At 43.2% G+C, this 16,515-nt stretch overlaps 1 protein-coding gene across 3 annotated transcripts in view; it reads left to right on the top strand.

The window, feature by feature from the left end:
* Positions 1 to 11,415: 11,415 nt before the first annotated feature.
* Positions 11,416 to 16,515, top strand: part of LOC126473842 (selenocysteine lyase-like) — a 153,181-nt gene continuing 148,081 nt past the window's right edge. Inside the window, exons 1-2 of one of the 3 annotated variants that reach the window (XM_050101170.1) lie at positions 11,416 to 11,546; positions 12,062 to 12,284. In XM_050101170.1, the coding sequence (XP_049957127.1) occupies positions 11,542 to 11,546; positions 12,062 to 12,284 (228 nt within the window). In that variant the 5' untranslated portion in view covers positions 11,416 to 11,541. Of the gene's footprint in view, positions 11,651 to 11,787; positions 11,967 to 12,061; positions 12,285 to 16,515 lie in introns of those variants that run through there. The other 2 variants (XM_050101172.1, XM_050101171.1) reach the window with 2 other exon arrangements.

Genomic DNA, 16,515 nt, shown 5'->3' with positions numbered 1-16,515 from the left:
AACCTAAGGACATCACACACTTCCATGCCCGAGGCAGGATTCGAACCTGCGACCGTAGCGGTCTCGCGGTTCCAGACTGCAGCGCCAGAACCGCGCGGCCACTTCGGCCGGCCTCGGTGCCCCACTGCAGACTCCTAACTAAGGTACGAGCATATGGGATTGGTTGCCAAGTATGTGAGTGGCTCGAAGACTTCTTAAGTAATAGAACCCAGTATGTTGTCCTCGATGGGTGAGTGTTCATCGGAGGTGAGGGTATCATCTGGAGTGCCCCAGGGAAGTGTGGTAGGTCCTCTGTTGTTTTCTAGCTACATAAATGATCTTTTGGATAGGGTGGATAGCAATGTGTGGCTGTTTGCTGACGATGCTGTGATATGCGGGAAGGTGTCGTCGTTGAGTGACTGCAGGAGGATACAAGATGACTTGGACAGGATTTGTGACTGGTGTAAAGAGTGGCAGCTAACTCTAAATATAGATAAATGTAAATTAATGCAGATGAATAGGAAAAAGAATCCTGTAATGTTTGAATACTCCATTAGTAGTGTAGCGCGTGACACAGTCACGTCGATTAAATATTTGGGCATAACATTGCAGAGCGGTATGAAGTGGGAGAAGCATGTAATGGCAGTTGTGGGGAAGGCGGATGGCCGTCTTCGGTTCATTGGTAGAATTTTGGGGAGATGTGGTTCATCTGTAAAGGAGACCGCTTATATAACACTAATACGACCTCTTTTTGAGTACTGCTCGAGCGTTTGCGATCCCCATCAGGTCGGATTGAGGGAGGACATAGAAGCAATTCAGAAGCGGGCTGCTAGATTTGTTACTGGTAGGTTTGATCATCACGCGAGTGTTACGGAAATGCTTTAGGAACTCAGGTGGGAAACTCTAGAGGAAAAGAGGCGTTCTTTTCGTGAATCGCTACTGAGGAAATTTAGAGAACCAACATTTGAGGCTGACTGCAGTACAATTTTACTGCCGCCAACTTACATTTCGCGCACAGACCACAAAGATAAGATAAGGGAGATTAGGGCTCGTACAGAGGCATATAGGCAGTCATTTTTCCCTCGTTCTGTCTGGGAGTGGAACAGGGAGAGAAGATGCGAGTTGTGGTACGAGGTACCCTCCGTCACGCACTGTATGGTGGATTGCGTAGTATGTATGTAGATGTAGATGTAGAAGTTTGGCGTATATCGATTTCTTCGTTTTCACTAACGTTAGTGTCCTGTTGTTCAGGTGAACTATATATCCCCTGCTTCACTACATCCTAAATCAAGCGCGGGATACAAATTTTACATATTTTTTATTTCACCTCCGGGTATCACTAACAGTCTGTACTTACCTAGATATCAGTACTATCGATGGCAGAACGGATACGTACGTATTTGTATACCATACTTCCGTTGACCTCTATATATGTACATTGCTAACGAAAACGTGGAAATTAACGTACGTTACATTTGCAACTTGTACCTCAGCTGAACTACGCGAAGAGGCAATAAGACAACACACATAAAATTTGTGTCCCGTATTTCACTATGGGGTACAGTTTTTTTTTCGCCTTTGATGCTAATAGTATCCCATTCTTTGCTTGAGCTATATAGCTATACACAACATTTGTATCCCGCTCTCCAGTTGACATATTGGTAAATCTCATCAATGTTACGTATGTCGTTCTTTTCGAATACGTAGTGTCAGTGTAAAGGTCAACTGAAGGACGGGATACAAACTTCTGATGTGTCGGCCGTTTTGCCTTCAATATTGCTAGTACAGATTCGAAGAAATCGTACTGATACTAGCGCTGGGAAACGAAAGAAGAACGACAGCTGCGGAATTTCTATTACGTACTAGACTACACGAAAACATACGTATTGGTGTAATACAACAATAAAATACGTCAAAATAGTCAAATGCAGTAAAAGAAGAAAATGGAAAAGTGAACTTACCAGACATCAACAAAAATCACATACCCACATTCACAACAAACACATTACGAAAACTCTCTCTCCCTCTCTCTCTCTCTCTCTCTCTCTCTCTCTCTCACACACACACACACACGCACACACACACACACACACACACACACACACACACACACACGTACACGCACAGACACACACATTCAACCCCACCCCCCACTCCTATCCTAATGTGAAATTAGCTAACATATTTCGGACAGTACATTTGCCCAACAAGTTTAATAAAACACTTAAACAGGCAATATGTTCTGGGAATACTATGTCTCCAAGAATACTCGTCTAGGTGACTTTGAAGTGTGGAAATCTGGCGTTTCCTTTTCCCTACAAGAGATTTCACAGCTGACCAATAACCCTCAAGGATAAATTCTAATGTCCGATACCACTCGTCGGCTTTGACCAATGACGTCATACGTAAGGCAAAGATGCTGCAGTGGACAATCTATGAATGGAACGGATCATACTCGTAAACAAACGAATGTAGTGTGGGGCCTTTCTAGTATGCCCGAACTATAGAATAACACGCAGTTGTTCAGAATAACATTTATTACTTTAACACTCGAAAAAACAACGATAAACACAAACAACTCCAAGTCACTAGGCCAACAGCGGCAAAGATTATGCTCTAATACGGTAGCGATACGATCGTACTAAACTCACGTGGCAAAGAATGTCAAAGTGTTGCCACATTAGCCCCCCTCTCTCTTAAAACCGGGTGCTCCCGGTATGTCAGGGAATTTACACTTCACTTGTCTACCTGCTCTTGTAACCACTGTTGGAACCCGATCCTGTTCTTCCTGTTCCTCTGTGTGTGTTTCTGGGTTTTCGTCCATGCTCACTGGCATCACCATGATGGGTTCCTCGTTGGGTGAACTTGACGCCATGGGTTGAGTGCTGGGAGTGTCCGCGTCGATGTACGCGGGTTTGAGGTGCTCAATGGCCACTGTTCTTTGATTGCCGTTCTTCTCGATTCTGAACTAGTGTTCACCTCTCTCTACCACTCGGTAGGGAGCATAGTACGAAGAAACGAGTGGTGGGTGAACTTCATAGTCTCTGAGACACACATGAGATGTTTGCGTCAAGTCTTTATGCAAAATCAAATGTTCAAATGTGTGTGAAATCTCATGGGACTTAACTGCTAAGGTCATCAGTCCCTAAGTTTACACACTGCTTAACCTAAATTACCCTAAGGACAAACACACACCCATGCCCGACGGAGGACTCGAACCTCCGCCAGGACCAGCCGCACAGTCCATGACTGCAGAGCCCTAGACCGCTCGGCTAATCCTTCGCGGCTCTTTATGCACATACTCCTTTCGTTCCCCATGCCTGACAGGGTTGGTAGGCTGAAGTATTCGCATTCTGCTGCTAAGTTGTTGTGCAAACTGCGTGTAAAGCTGTGAAGTGGCCAATCGAGAGGATTGTGGTGGGATTAATTCCCCTGGGACTCTCAATTCTTCGCCATAAACTAACTGCGCGGGCGAGCACTGTAAATCTTCTTTCACGATTGTTCGTAATCCGAGGAGGACAGAGGCAGTGCTTCGGGCCAGTTACACGTACTACACCTTAGAGCAGTTTTGAGAGTGCGGTGAAACCGCTCCACCATCCCGTTGCTAGCTGGGTGATAACTAGTTGTACGAAAATTGGTTGCAGCTGCATAACCGCTGAAGTCCCTTAAAAAGCTGGCTCTCGAACTGTCTGCCCAGATCCGTGGTAATGTCGTGTGGTATACTGAACCGAGAGAACCAGGAGCATATCAGTGCTTTTGCTACTGACTTGGCTGAGATGTCCCTTACGATGTAGGCCTCTGGCCATCTAGTAAAACGGTCGATGCCCGTAAGTAAATACTGGTGGCCTTCGGCATGTGGAAGTGGTCCCACAATGTCGACATGAATGTGCATAAACCATTCTGACGGTATTGGAAATTGAGCTACTGGTGCAAAAACATGCCTGCCGATTTTATTGCGTTGACACGTTAAGCATGCGCGTGCCCAGCCGCGGCAGTCTTTCTGTATCCCTGGCCACACTACTTTGGCGGATACTAGTCTTGCTGTTGCTCGGATTCGAGGGCGAGAAAGATCGTGTAAGGCCTCGAAGATCTCTCGGCGGTATTCTTCTGGTATGTAAGGTCTTTGTCTTCCTTTCTTCACACGACACCAAATTCCTTCTGGCGCATTCGGAATCGAAATGCGTTTAAGCTGTAATGCCGTTGACTGGCCCTGTAGGAGACGGCACAGGAAAGAATCATGTTGTTGTGCTGCGTTCAAACTAGCACAGTTGCGTTATAAGCAGTCTGCTACCAGGTTGTTCTTCCCCGCTATGTGACGTATATCCGATGTCAACTGCGTGATGTATTCTATCTGTCTACATTGCCGTGGTGAAGCGGGGCCTGTGTCACGCTCGAAGATGGTCACTAGCGGTTTATGGTCTGTGAAAATTGTGAAATTTTGCCCCTCTATCGATGAATGGAAGTGCTTGACTGCAATGTACATAGCTAACAGTTCGCGGTCGATAGCGCTCCACTTTTGCTGCCTTTGGTCCAAGGTTTTTGAAAAAAAGGCGAGTGGCTGCCATTCACCACCAAGTTCCTGTTGCAGTACCGCTCCTACTGCTGTCTGGCTTGCATCGACCATAATCGCCAAGGACGAATGTACTTTTGGGTGAGCCAGCAAGGTCGCTTGTGACAAATGTTCCTTTAATCTATGGAACGCTGATTCAGTCTCTGGTGTCCATGGTATTACACGGCTTTTTCCTATGAGTAGAGCCGTGAGTGGTTCTTGGGCTGTCGCTAGGTGAGGTTTTGGCGGCGGTAGTAGTTGAGCATGCCGAGGAATCGGCGAAGTCCATTGTATCCCATTGGGAGGGGCACCCGTTGAACTGCCTCCACTCGTTCAGGCAGCGGTGACAGACCTGCTGCCGAGACCACATATACGAGAAATTTGACTGCCTGTTTCCCCAATGCACACTTTGCCTCTAACTAAGATGCCATAGCGTTCAAAACGCTGTAACAGCAGCTGCAGGTGTTTTTTGTGTTCTTCCGTCGATGAGGAGCAAACTAAAACATCGTCCATGTAGCTAAAAACGAATGGCAACTCTCGTAGCACTTATAAACCGCTGCCAAGTTTGGGTCGCATTTCTAAGACCAAATGGTATAAAGTTGTATTCAAATAGGGCACACGGTGTGATCACTGCAGTTTTTTGAACACCCGCTAGTGCCATTGGAATTTGTAAGTACGCTTTCGCACAGTCTATCACACTGAAGATAGTAGCATAGCCGATATTATAATTGAAATCCATCACATTGGGAACAGGGTATCGATCCGGAATTGTTCGAGAATTGAGTGCCCTATAATCACCACAGTAACATGCCATTTAACGCGATTATTATTTACGCGCAAATTTCATTTAAACGAGTTGAAGATGACTGAAATAAATAAGAACACTAGAGCAATTACGAATGCATATGCTATATTTTCCACAGGTACTGCAAAAACGATGTAAATAATGAACCGTCGTATAGCTGGAATTGGTAACTAGAAGCAACCTATATAGGAGGTCATTTCTAGTTACCGATTCCAATATTACTGTTTGTTGCGCAAAAATCTTATAACATATCAGATACGGGCGTAAAAAATGATCTTGTTTGTGAACTACAGAATATGATTAGACTTTCAAAAAATGAAAATCTTTACATACTTTACTGCACACGCAAAGAAATAAAACGCAAAAATTACCAAACCTTGCAACCAATACTACACATAAGTCACACCAGCTACAGTAGCTCCTAATAACACTCAATAAAATCGACATACCAAGAGTGACGGTAACAGGAGTGTTGCAGAAACATCGAAAAGGAAAACATAAAAGTGGCTACATAAAAAGAAACTTACCGCATATGAAATTCCAAGATGGAGGCTGACAAGAACGAAATAAGGTCATAACGAGAAATAATAATGTTAGAAGCTCAAACTGTAACGAAAGAAGCAAAATCCAGAATAAGAAATGAAAAAACAATAAGAAACACAAACTGCCAGGAACGAATGAGGTATCACTCAAAACAGTTCTTCCCTATCACCTGCCCTCAATCAGACGCAAAATTGTAAAATAGTAAAAAAATGAAACCACGAGTCAATCACATAAGCCCTTTGGTAAAGACACAGCAATACCCCTCGGCCACCATTGTAACCAGAAAATATTAAAACGACAGAAAACCTCCCTCCAGAGAAACCAAAAAAGTAGCACTCGCACAATACCGTAACATTAAAAAACGCAACGTAAAACAAGAAAAAAGTGTAAGACCCACCAACATGTAACTAACAAAACGAGGATTGTACATTTTGCTGACTATTTCCATAAATGCAGAAGATAAACAATAAGCTTTAGGAAACTCTTCCTCCAACAATATTCATCTTGCAACACTGAAATCCTACTCTTCCCCCCTCCTCCCCCCCCCCAAACAGATTTTACAGTCCCCCAATATCCCTCGATAGTATTAGTACATGCTCCCATCTTATAATCTTTAAACTGAATATTGTGATTCACGACCAAATATATTCCCTTTCACCCAACCCCTTCTACGAAGCAAACCCATCTGACATGACTAACAGAACCTTCTTCCACATATTCTTCTACACTCCTGGAAATTGAAATAAGAACACCGTGAATTCATTGTCCCAGGAAGGGGAAACTTTATTGACACATTCCTGGGGTCAGATACATCACATGATCACACTGACAGAACCACAGGCACATAGACACAGGCAACAGAGCATCCATAATGTCGGCACTAGTACAGTGTATATCCACCTTTCGCAGCAATGACGGCTGCTATTCTCCCATGGAGACGATTGTAGAGATGCTGGATGTAGTCCTGTGGAACGGCTTGCCATGCCATTTCCACCTGGCGCCTCAGTTGGACCAGCGTTCGTGCTGGACGTGCAGACCGCGTGAGACGACGCTTCATCCAGTCCCAAACATGCTCAATGGGGGACAGATCCGGAGATCTTGCTGGCCAGGGTAGTTGACTTACACCTTCTAGAGCACGTTGGGTGGCACGGGATACATGCGGACGTGCATTGTCCTGTTGGAACAGCAAGTTCCCTTGCCGGTCTAGGAATGGTAGAACGATGGGTTCGATGACGGTTTGGATGTACCGTGCACTATTCAGTGTCCCCTCGACGATCACCAGTGGTGTACGGCCAGTGTAGGAGATCGCTCCCCACACCATGATGCCGGGTGTTGGCCCTGTGTGCCTCGGTCGTATGCAGTCCTGATTGTGGCGCTCACCTGCACGGCGCCAAACACGCATACGACCATCATTGGCACCAAGGCAGAAGCGACTCTCATCGCTGAAGACGACACGTCTCCATTCGTCCCTCCATTCACGCCTGTTGCGACACCACTGGAGGCGGGCTGCACGATGTTGGGGCGTGAGCGGAAGACGGCCTAACGGTGTGCGAGAACGTAGCCCAGCTTCGTGGAGACGGTTGCGAATGGTCCTCGCCGATACCCCAGGAGCAACAGTGTCCCTAATTTGCTGGGAAGTGGCGGTGCGGTCCCCTACGGCACTGCGTAGGATCCTACGGTCTTGGCGTGCATCCGTGCGTCGCTGTGGTCCGGTCCCAGGTCGACGGGCACGTGCACCTTCCGCCGACCACTGGCGACAACATCGATGTACTGTGGAGACCTCACGCCCCACGTGTTGAGCAATTCGGCGGTACGTCCACCCGGCCTCCCGCATGCCCACTATACGCCCTCGCTCAAAGTCCGTCAACTGCACATATGGTTCACGTCCACGCTGTCGCGGCATGCTACCAGTGTTAAAGACTGCGATGGTGCTCCATATGCCACGGTAAACTGGCTGACACTGACGGCGGCGGTGCACAAATGTTGCGCAGCTAGCGCCATTCGACGGCCAACACCGCGGTTCCTGGTGTGTCCGCTGTGCCGTGCGTGTGATCATTGCTTGTACAGCCCTCTCGCAGTGTCCGGAGCAAGTATGGTGGGTCTGACACACCGGTGTCAATGTGTTCTTTTTTCCATTTCCAGGAGTGTATTAAAGATGTGAAGACTTCCTTTGTCTGATTTGGTACAACCCTAAATACAACATCAGCACAATCTCCTCCAGAAACTACTACTCGAAAACCCAAAGCCCAACAACCTCGTGGCCCCTTTCGTACTTTCTCTTTCCAAAATGTGACTCTTCATTTCAGCTATAACCCGTGGCCCCTCATTGACCTCCTATACTTTATAAATTCCCTGCAGACTTCTCTACAAAACGAGAACAAGTCGACTACACTACCACACGAAACGCCTTCTTCGTGCGTAACTAATTTGCAGGAATATTCATAGCAAAAATAGTAGGTCAGCATGACAATTACTTCTAAATTCAGCCCCGATCTTTCGAACCACGTCCCCCTGCGTGCGGATCTTCATATGTTATTTTTTCTGCACCTCCACATGTATTCGTCGGAAGTTCGTGATAATGCAACATTCGAAAAAACCATATAATTTCCGCAGACACTGCACTTGCAAAATTCAGCAATGACGCCCAATGATGGCAAAAATTTTATAGTTGATTTACGGTCACTCAATTTCGAGGTGGAATTTTCGCAGTAAAAACAACTGACTCATCCATAACGAACAGCGTGAGGAATCAAGACCTTATAAACCACGACTACTTTCATTAACAAAAGATGCCGAAAACAAATTACGAGATGAAAACAAAACAATCTACATCGAATTTTTAATATCCGTGCGTAACGAGCAAATCCAGAGATATCATTTAACGTCCATGGACAGCAATCTGAGGCACAAACAAAATAACATCACACATTACATCATTGCTCAAAGCCGACGGGTGGTATCGGACACTAGAATTGACCCCTCTCTATGGTATTTGTGCAAGCCCTTGTGGATAATGATCTACACTCAATATTGTGATTTACTATGAGAGGCTGATAGCCCCTTTCCCCTAAATCCCTATATGAAGAAAACCCGTCAGAAATTACAGTGGAACTCGCTGGAACGTGATCTTCAATTAAGCTGACCAAAACTTCCTTCTTTCGATTGGGTACTACTTTGAACACTACATCGTCACACTGCTGACCTGAAACTACTGCCCTCCAAACCCATAATCCCACTGGAAGTTCCCCCCTGTTGTACTATCTTTTGCCAAAATGCGACTTATCAATTTCGACCATAACACCCCCCCCCCCTCTCCCCCCCCCCCTCCCCACCAGCCACCTATATTTCATGCATTCCCTACAAACTTCCCTACAAAAAGAGTACCAATCCACAACTGTAAGCTTACTCACACGATATTCGTGGACACACAGCCACACAGGATATCCCAAAAACCAACAGTACGTGGTTTTCATAATGTCTCTCAAGGCGAACTTAGATTGTTCGAAACACGTACCTTGTCTAATGGACCGCCACAACCGATCTTTACTGCAGCGCCGTACGAATAAGTCGTGAGTACGGCGACGAGATACACTTGTGAAGCGCATAATTATGTTCGCCGCACTCACGACATCGAACATACTCAGCAATTAGACCACACATTTGCAAAAAACAAATCGTGGCCAACATGTCTTCGCCTCTCGTAAATCATCATGGTTCATCGCAACTGATAAATCCATACCTACAAACGAAAATGAGATTCTAAAAATTGTCCTAAAATAAGAAACTAATAGTCCAAATTACTTCAATATCACTACGAATGAAATTAAGTACCGAATGAATTAGAAACAACCAATAAATGCACACGAAGAATATTTTCAGCAATATGAAGCGATCTCTTTTAAAATCAGATTCAATTATTTTAATGTACAATGATACCGCTTATCCCGAACTCAGAACTGTTTTTTATCTATGGTTCGAAGTGAAGACATTACTATCTATAAAGCCCGGTCCACACGCAACGATCTGTCTGCGCAGACATCGGCGCAGATGTCTGTACATGCAAAAGATCGCTGCAAATGTGGTGTGTTCACACGACACAAACCCCAATCTACTACTCGCCCGCCATCTGTCGGTGTAGAAAAGAAATATCAGTGGCAAGCGACTACGCTCCGCGAAAACGTCAAAATTTAATTCAGTTATTTTGAAAAATAGAAATGGAGGAAGTTCTGTTGTGGTCTGTGTTCGCAACTTGTGTTGCAAAAAACATTCAGACCAACCGCAGGAAACAGAGAAAGCGGTCAAAATGGTGCAGACAGTGGCTGCTAAAGCGAAAGCAGTTTTGTCACGTAAATTTACTGCGAGAGTTGCAGGGCGAACCTGTTTTGTTTTACATAACCTCGTGTTCCATTTCCTCGCACATTGGCACTCCAATTTCATCTTTAATTGTACTCCTGCTTGGTCTTGGCGTTTCTTGATCACTAAGAAAGCCAAGTAGATCAAAATACCATAATGTTGGCTGGTATACTTGATCTAATCCTACACCAGATCTTCTAGATTTCTGAACTTTGGATAACTCTTTTCGGTAAACAGTTCGCTGACAGACTAATTTACTTGACTTGCCTTCATGAACTCATCTTTCAGGAAAGCGTAAATAGCGTCACATGTGTTGGGTATTATTTCATTCAATGCTTGTTTCGATATTGCAGATGAAAATTCCAAATCATTGTAGCTCCTTCCTGTTGCTAGGAATCTTAATGTTACTGCCAGGCGTTCATGAGGAGAAATTTCCCTTCTCATACAAGTATTTTTCTCATAATATGAAGGGTTACATGCTTTAAGAGATAATTATAAGTTTCGACATCCATCCGCAAATAATTTCGCCAGTTCGCAACGAAATTATTTTTTTATTACCGTTTCTCTGTTTGCCGAGGCGCCAACTGCCCGCAATTTTTCAATTAGAGCATTGTATGCTGCTGTCTTTTTGTCTCGGTCACTATATTCTTTACTTTTAATCTTCCACAAACATGGGTGGTTTCTGTATATTTCAATGAATTCACTTACAAACTCTCGAGAACACTGACGAGTATCAGCCATTTTAATGCCCTGTGCACACAAATACAAACACTAGACTGAGCAAACAGCTGTTTCGCGCCAGATTTGCGACGATCTCATGTCCACACGCTCCAACTTGTCTGCGCAGATGTGGTTTGAACCGACAGATTTGAGAGGTTTCGCTCAAACCTCCAACTCCAACTTCCAGGTTTGCACACACCTCAGGTTGGTGCAAATCTTCTGTTCACACGCAACGATCTGTCTGCGCAGATGTGATGTGCGCAGACATTTGCGCAGACAGATCGTTGCGTCTGGACGGGCCTTAAGCAATGTATGGACCCGAGATGAAAGCATATGCGAATAGAAATGCAAAAAAAAAAAGAACAGTCATAAAGCAGAAGCTGTTATACACGGAATTGCTTATGTGGAAGTACATAAGTAATTCGCCATTTTGAAGCACAAAGTAGGCTAGAATGGAAAAGCTTTCGATCAAGGCCGCGTTTCGAGCCGTGGTAATAATTTAATCTATCACGACAGCAATTGCGTTGGCAGCACTGGCAACCACTGGTGCGTGGGTTTGAACTGTCACACGCAAACAAAATCAAAATCAGCTATGAAGTAAGTTATGTATTAAAAGTGTAATTGAAATTTGTCGAAATATAGTTACATCTTACTTGGATTTCACTGAAACTGACTGATCGGAAGACACGACCGTGAAACAGGTGATATAGTCTTAATTGCCGAGTCATTAACACGCAATTCACTGAAATTCTTACACAATGAAAATTGTTGATATGAGTGATTTGAAGAGTGTCATGCTGCTGTTGAGTTATTACATGTTCTGTGTAAGTGGATCTTGAAGGAAACATGGTTCTGAACTGTTGTCTCGCATTCTACGTAAAGGAAAATGCTACTGCCGGTTCACTGACAGTGAATAACAACGCAGACGAAAGATAAAAATTCAAGAATTTACTGTTTAACAACATTGAACATTATTGCATCCTCAAAATCGTCATATCCAGTTGCTGTGTGTGTCATGTAGGGCCTATTTGTGCTTATCGGAAATATTATGTTATTGCTTTGTTAATTAACACAAAGGGTTGTTTTTGTATTGCCACATATTGTGCTTTCAGGATGAATGACATAATTTACATGGACTACAATGCCACGACACCAGTAGCCCCTGAGGTGGTACGTAAAATAACAGATAGCCTCCAAAATGTGTGGGCTAATCCAAGTTCTTCATATCCAGAAGGAATAGCTGCAAAAACAGCTTTGCAATCAGCCAGAGAAGATATAGCTTTGCTCCTTAATTGTGAAGCAGATAACATTGTTTTTACATCTGGTGGTACAGAGGTATGTGAGATCCTAAATACCTTATTCTCTCTGCTGCATAAATGTGTTACCTGTATGCTCAGTTGGAATTGTTTGCTTGCTGTGACAAACATTTCATCAGATTTATGGTCATTTTATAGTATGCAAGTAGTTGTGAAACAAGTAGGCCCAAGTGATAATTAAAAGGCTCAAGTAGATACAGGTAACTCATTTTAATGTATCAGTATCTGGGAAAAACATTTTTATTTTTGCTCTGAATAAAACAAACAAATTTATATTGCCCAGAAATAAACTACATTAACCTTTAATAGTAAGTAAAAAATTTTGTATGTTTAAATCATTAGAGTTTTTCACATGAAATAATAGAAACTGAATGCTTAAACAGAAAGGAAAGACACCTAGATCCATTGGCAGCCAGAATGTACTTACTGCAGTTAGTTACACAGTGGATATCACACCTGCTAAGTGCTGTATTCAAGCATTAGGCAGTTGTTAGCTTTTGTGATGATAAAACATGAAGTTGAAACTTTTTACATTCTTGAAGTTGAAAAACAGTTGCTTTTCTCAAATTCTGTTGCTAATTGTTGAGCATTTTTAATATAAATGTGAAAGCCTTCTGAAATAATGTGTTATTAATTAATCGGTACATGCATAAAAACTACTACGTACCACAGGACCCATAATCACTCAGGGTAATTGGCTCTGAGCACTATGGGACTCAACTGCTGAGGTCATTAGTCACTCAGGGTAATTACAACACAACAAAGGAGTAAACAAAAAGAACTATCGATATCAATTTACATATCTCAACATGTCCCAGTAAATTGACATTGACACTCGGTATGAAATCAAAATTTATAGTCACTCTTCCACTTATTTCACAAGGCTACAGCTTCTTACATGTTTCATGTCTGGCATTGCACAGTGATTTTTTTGAAAGCACCAGCTGGCGTTTTCTCAGAAGAAAGATTTTCAGCACAACAACACCTGCTAATAAAGTGCTTACCTTATTCGAACACTGTTTTCCCCCAAAACTTACCAGGGTTAGAGCAAAGTCTACAAAGAAGCCATGGGTTACTCAAGGAATAGAGGTATCTTGTAAAACAAAAAGAAAACTGTATCTGTCAATCCGAAACAGTTCCAGTGTTGATGCTATAGCACATTACAAGAAATACTGCAAAATATTAGACTGTAATACAGGCATCAAAGCAAATATATTACAAGGAAAAGATAGCCATATCAGATAACAAAATAAAGACAATATGGGATATAGTGAAGGAAGAGACTGGTAGAACCAGACATGAAGAGGAACAAATAGCATTAAGAGTAAATGATACATTGGTGACAGATGTGTATTGTGTTGCAGAACTTTTTAACAAACACTTTATAGCTGGTACTGAGAAGATGGGGTTGTCAGGTTCGGTAGATGCTGCTATGGAATACCTCAGACCAGACATTTCAAGTAACTTCCATAATACAAATTTGACCGTCACTACCCCAGCAGAAATAATGTCCATCATAAAATCTTTAAAATCAAAAACATCTAGTGGGTATGATGAAATATCAACAAAGTTAATTAAAGAATGTGATTCTGAGCTAAGTTACATATTAAGCTATCTGTGTAACCAGTCGTTTACAAGTGGAATATTTCCTGAACGGTTGAAATATGCTGAAGTTAAGCTACTGTTTAAGAAGGGAGATAAAGAAATAGCATCAAATTTCCGTCCAATTTCACTGTTGCCAGCTTTCTCAAAAATTTTAGAAAAAGCAATGTGCAATCGGCTTTATAACCATCTTATCTCAAATAACATACTGTGAAAGTCACAATTTGGATTTTTAAAGGGTTCTGTTATTGAGAAGGCTATCTACACTTACAGCGAAAACGTGCTTAATTCATTAGACAAAAAGCTGCAGAGAACTGGTATATTTTGTGATCTGTCAAAGGCATTTGACTGTGTAAATCACAATATCCTTTTCAGTAAATTAGAATATCATAATGCAACAGGAAATGCTGCAAAATGGTTCAAATATTATATCTCTGGCAGGAAACAAAGGGTGTTATTAGGAAAGAGACATGTATCAAGCTATCGGGCATCATCCAACTGGGAACTAATTACATGTGGGGTCCCACAAGGTTCCATTATGGGGCCTTCACGTTTTCTTGTGTATATCAATGACCTTTCATCAGTAACATTACCAGATGCCAAGTTTGTTTTGTTTGCCGATGATACAAACATTGCAATAAATAGCAAATCAAGTGTAGTCTTAGAAAGGTCAGCTAATAAAATATTTGTGGACATTAATAACTGTTTCCTAACCAATTCTTTGTCACTAAACTTTGTAAAAATACACTACATGCAGTTCAGAACTTGTGAGGGGTGTCCCACGAGTATATGCCTAACGTATGATGACAAGCAGATAGTAGAAGTGGACAGTGTTAAATTCTTGGGGTTACAGCTTGATAATAAATTCAGCTGGGAGGAGCACACCAGAGGACTGCTGAAGTGTCTTAACAAATCTCTATTTGCAGTGCGAATTGTGTCAGACATAGGGGATATAAAAATGAAAAAGCTGGCATACTATGCTTACTTTCATTCCATAATGTCATATGGGATTATTTTTTGGAGTAATTCATCAAGCCAAGCTAAAGTTTTCTGGGCACAAAAATGTGCAGTAAGAGTTATATGTGGTGTGAACTCCAGAAATCCTGCAGAAGCCTGTTTAGGGAACTAGGGATACTAACTACTGCATCCCAATATATTTATTCCTTAATGAAATTTGTCATTAAAAATATATCACTTTTTCAAACCAACAGCTCAATTGATGGAATCAATACTAGAAATAAGAATAATCTTCACAAGGATGTAAAGTCACTTAGTCGTGTACAAAAAGGTGTGCGTTATTCAGGAACACACATTTTCAATAACTTGCCAGCAGCCATAAAAAGCTTAACAGCCAATGAAATTCAGTTTAAGAGAAACCTAAAGGATTGATTGGTGGCCAACTCCTTCTAGTCCATTGATGAATTTCTCAGTAAAACCAAAAGCAATTCCACATGGGAAAAGTATGTTAAAAAAAGGATGCTGTGACTTACCAAACGGGAAAGCGCTGGTAGATAGACACAATAAAAAACACACACACAAATATCAAGCTTTCGCTCCCGGGATTGGAATGACTCCTTACCCTCTCCCTTAAAACCCAAATCCTTTAGTCTTTCCCTCTCCTTCCCTCTTTCCTGTGAAGCAACCGTGGGTTGCGAAAGTTTGATATTTATGTTTGTTTTTTATTGTGTCTATCTACCAGCGCTTATGTAACCTACCGAACGAAAGCGTTGGTATGTTCATAGACACACAAACAAACACACAAAATTCAAGCTTTCGCAACCAATGGTTGCTTCATCATTAAAGAGGGAAGGAGAGGGAAAGACGAAAGGATGTGGGTTTTAAGGGAGAGGTTAAGGAGTCGTTCCAATCCCGGGAGTGGAAAGACTTACCTTAGGTGGGCGCCCCCCCCCCCCCCCCCCCCCCCCCCCCCACACACACACACACACACACACACACACACACACACACACACACACACACACACACACACACACACACACCCATCCAGGCGGACATATGTAGGGGCAAAGAGTTTGGGCAGAGATGTCAGTCGAGGCGGAAGTACAGAGGCAAAGATGTTGTTGAGTGACAAGTGATGTACGAGGGGCGGCAATTTGAAATTAGCGGAGGTTGAGGCCTGGTGGGTAACAGGAAGAGAGGATATATTGAAGGACAAGTTCCCATCTCCGGAGTTCTGATACGTTGGTGGCAGTGGGAAGTATCCAGATCACCCGGATGGTGTAACACTGTGCCAAGATGTGCTGGCTGTGCACCAAGGCATGTTTAGCCACAGGGTGATCCTCATTACCAACAAACACTGCCTGTGTCCGTTCATGCGAATGGACAGTTTATTGCTGGTCATTCCCACGTAGAGGGCTTCACAGTGTAGACAGGTCAGTTGGTGAATCACTTGGTCACATGGGTGCTTTCACACATGGCTCTGCCTTTGATCGTGTACGCCTTCCGGGTTACAGGACTGGAGTAGGTGGTGGTGGGAGTGTGCATGGGACTGGTTTTACACCGGGGGCGGTTACAAGGGTAGGAGCCATAGGGTAGGGAAGGTGGTTTGGAGATTTCATAGGAATGAACCAGGAGGTTATGAAGGTTAGGTGGACGGCGGAAAGACACTCTTGGTGGAGTGGGGAGGA

This window comes from Schistocerca serialis, chromosome 4 (assembly GCF_023864345.2).
Source record: "Schistocerca serialis cubense isolate TAMUIC-IGC-003099 chromosome 4, iqSchSeri2.2, whole genome shotgun sequence".
Taxonomy (NCBI): domain Eukaryota; kingdom Metazoa; phylum Arthropoda; class Insecta; order Orthoptera; family Acrididae; genus Schistocerca; species Schistocerca serialis.
Note: the sequence above shows the minus strand (reverse complement) of the source record. Positions and strands in the feature narration are given on the sequence as shown.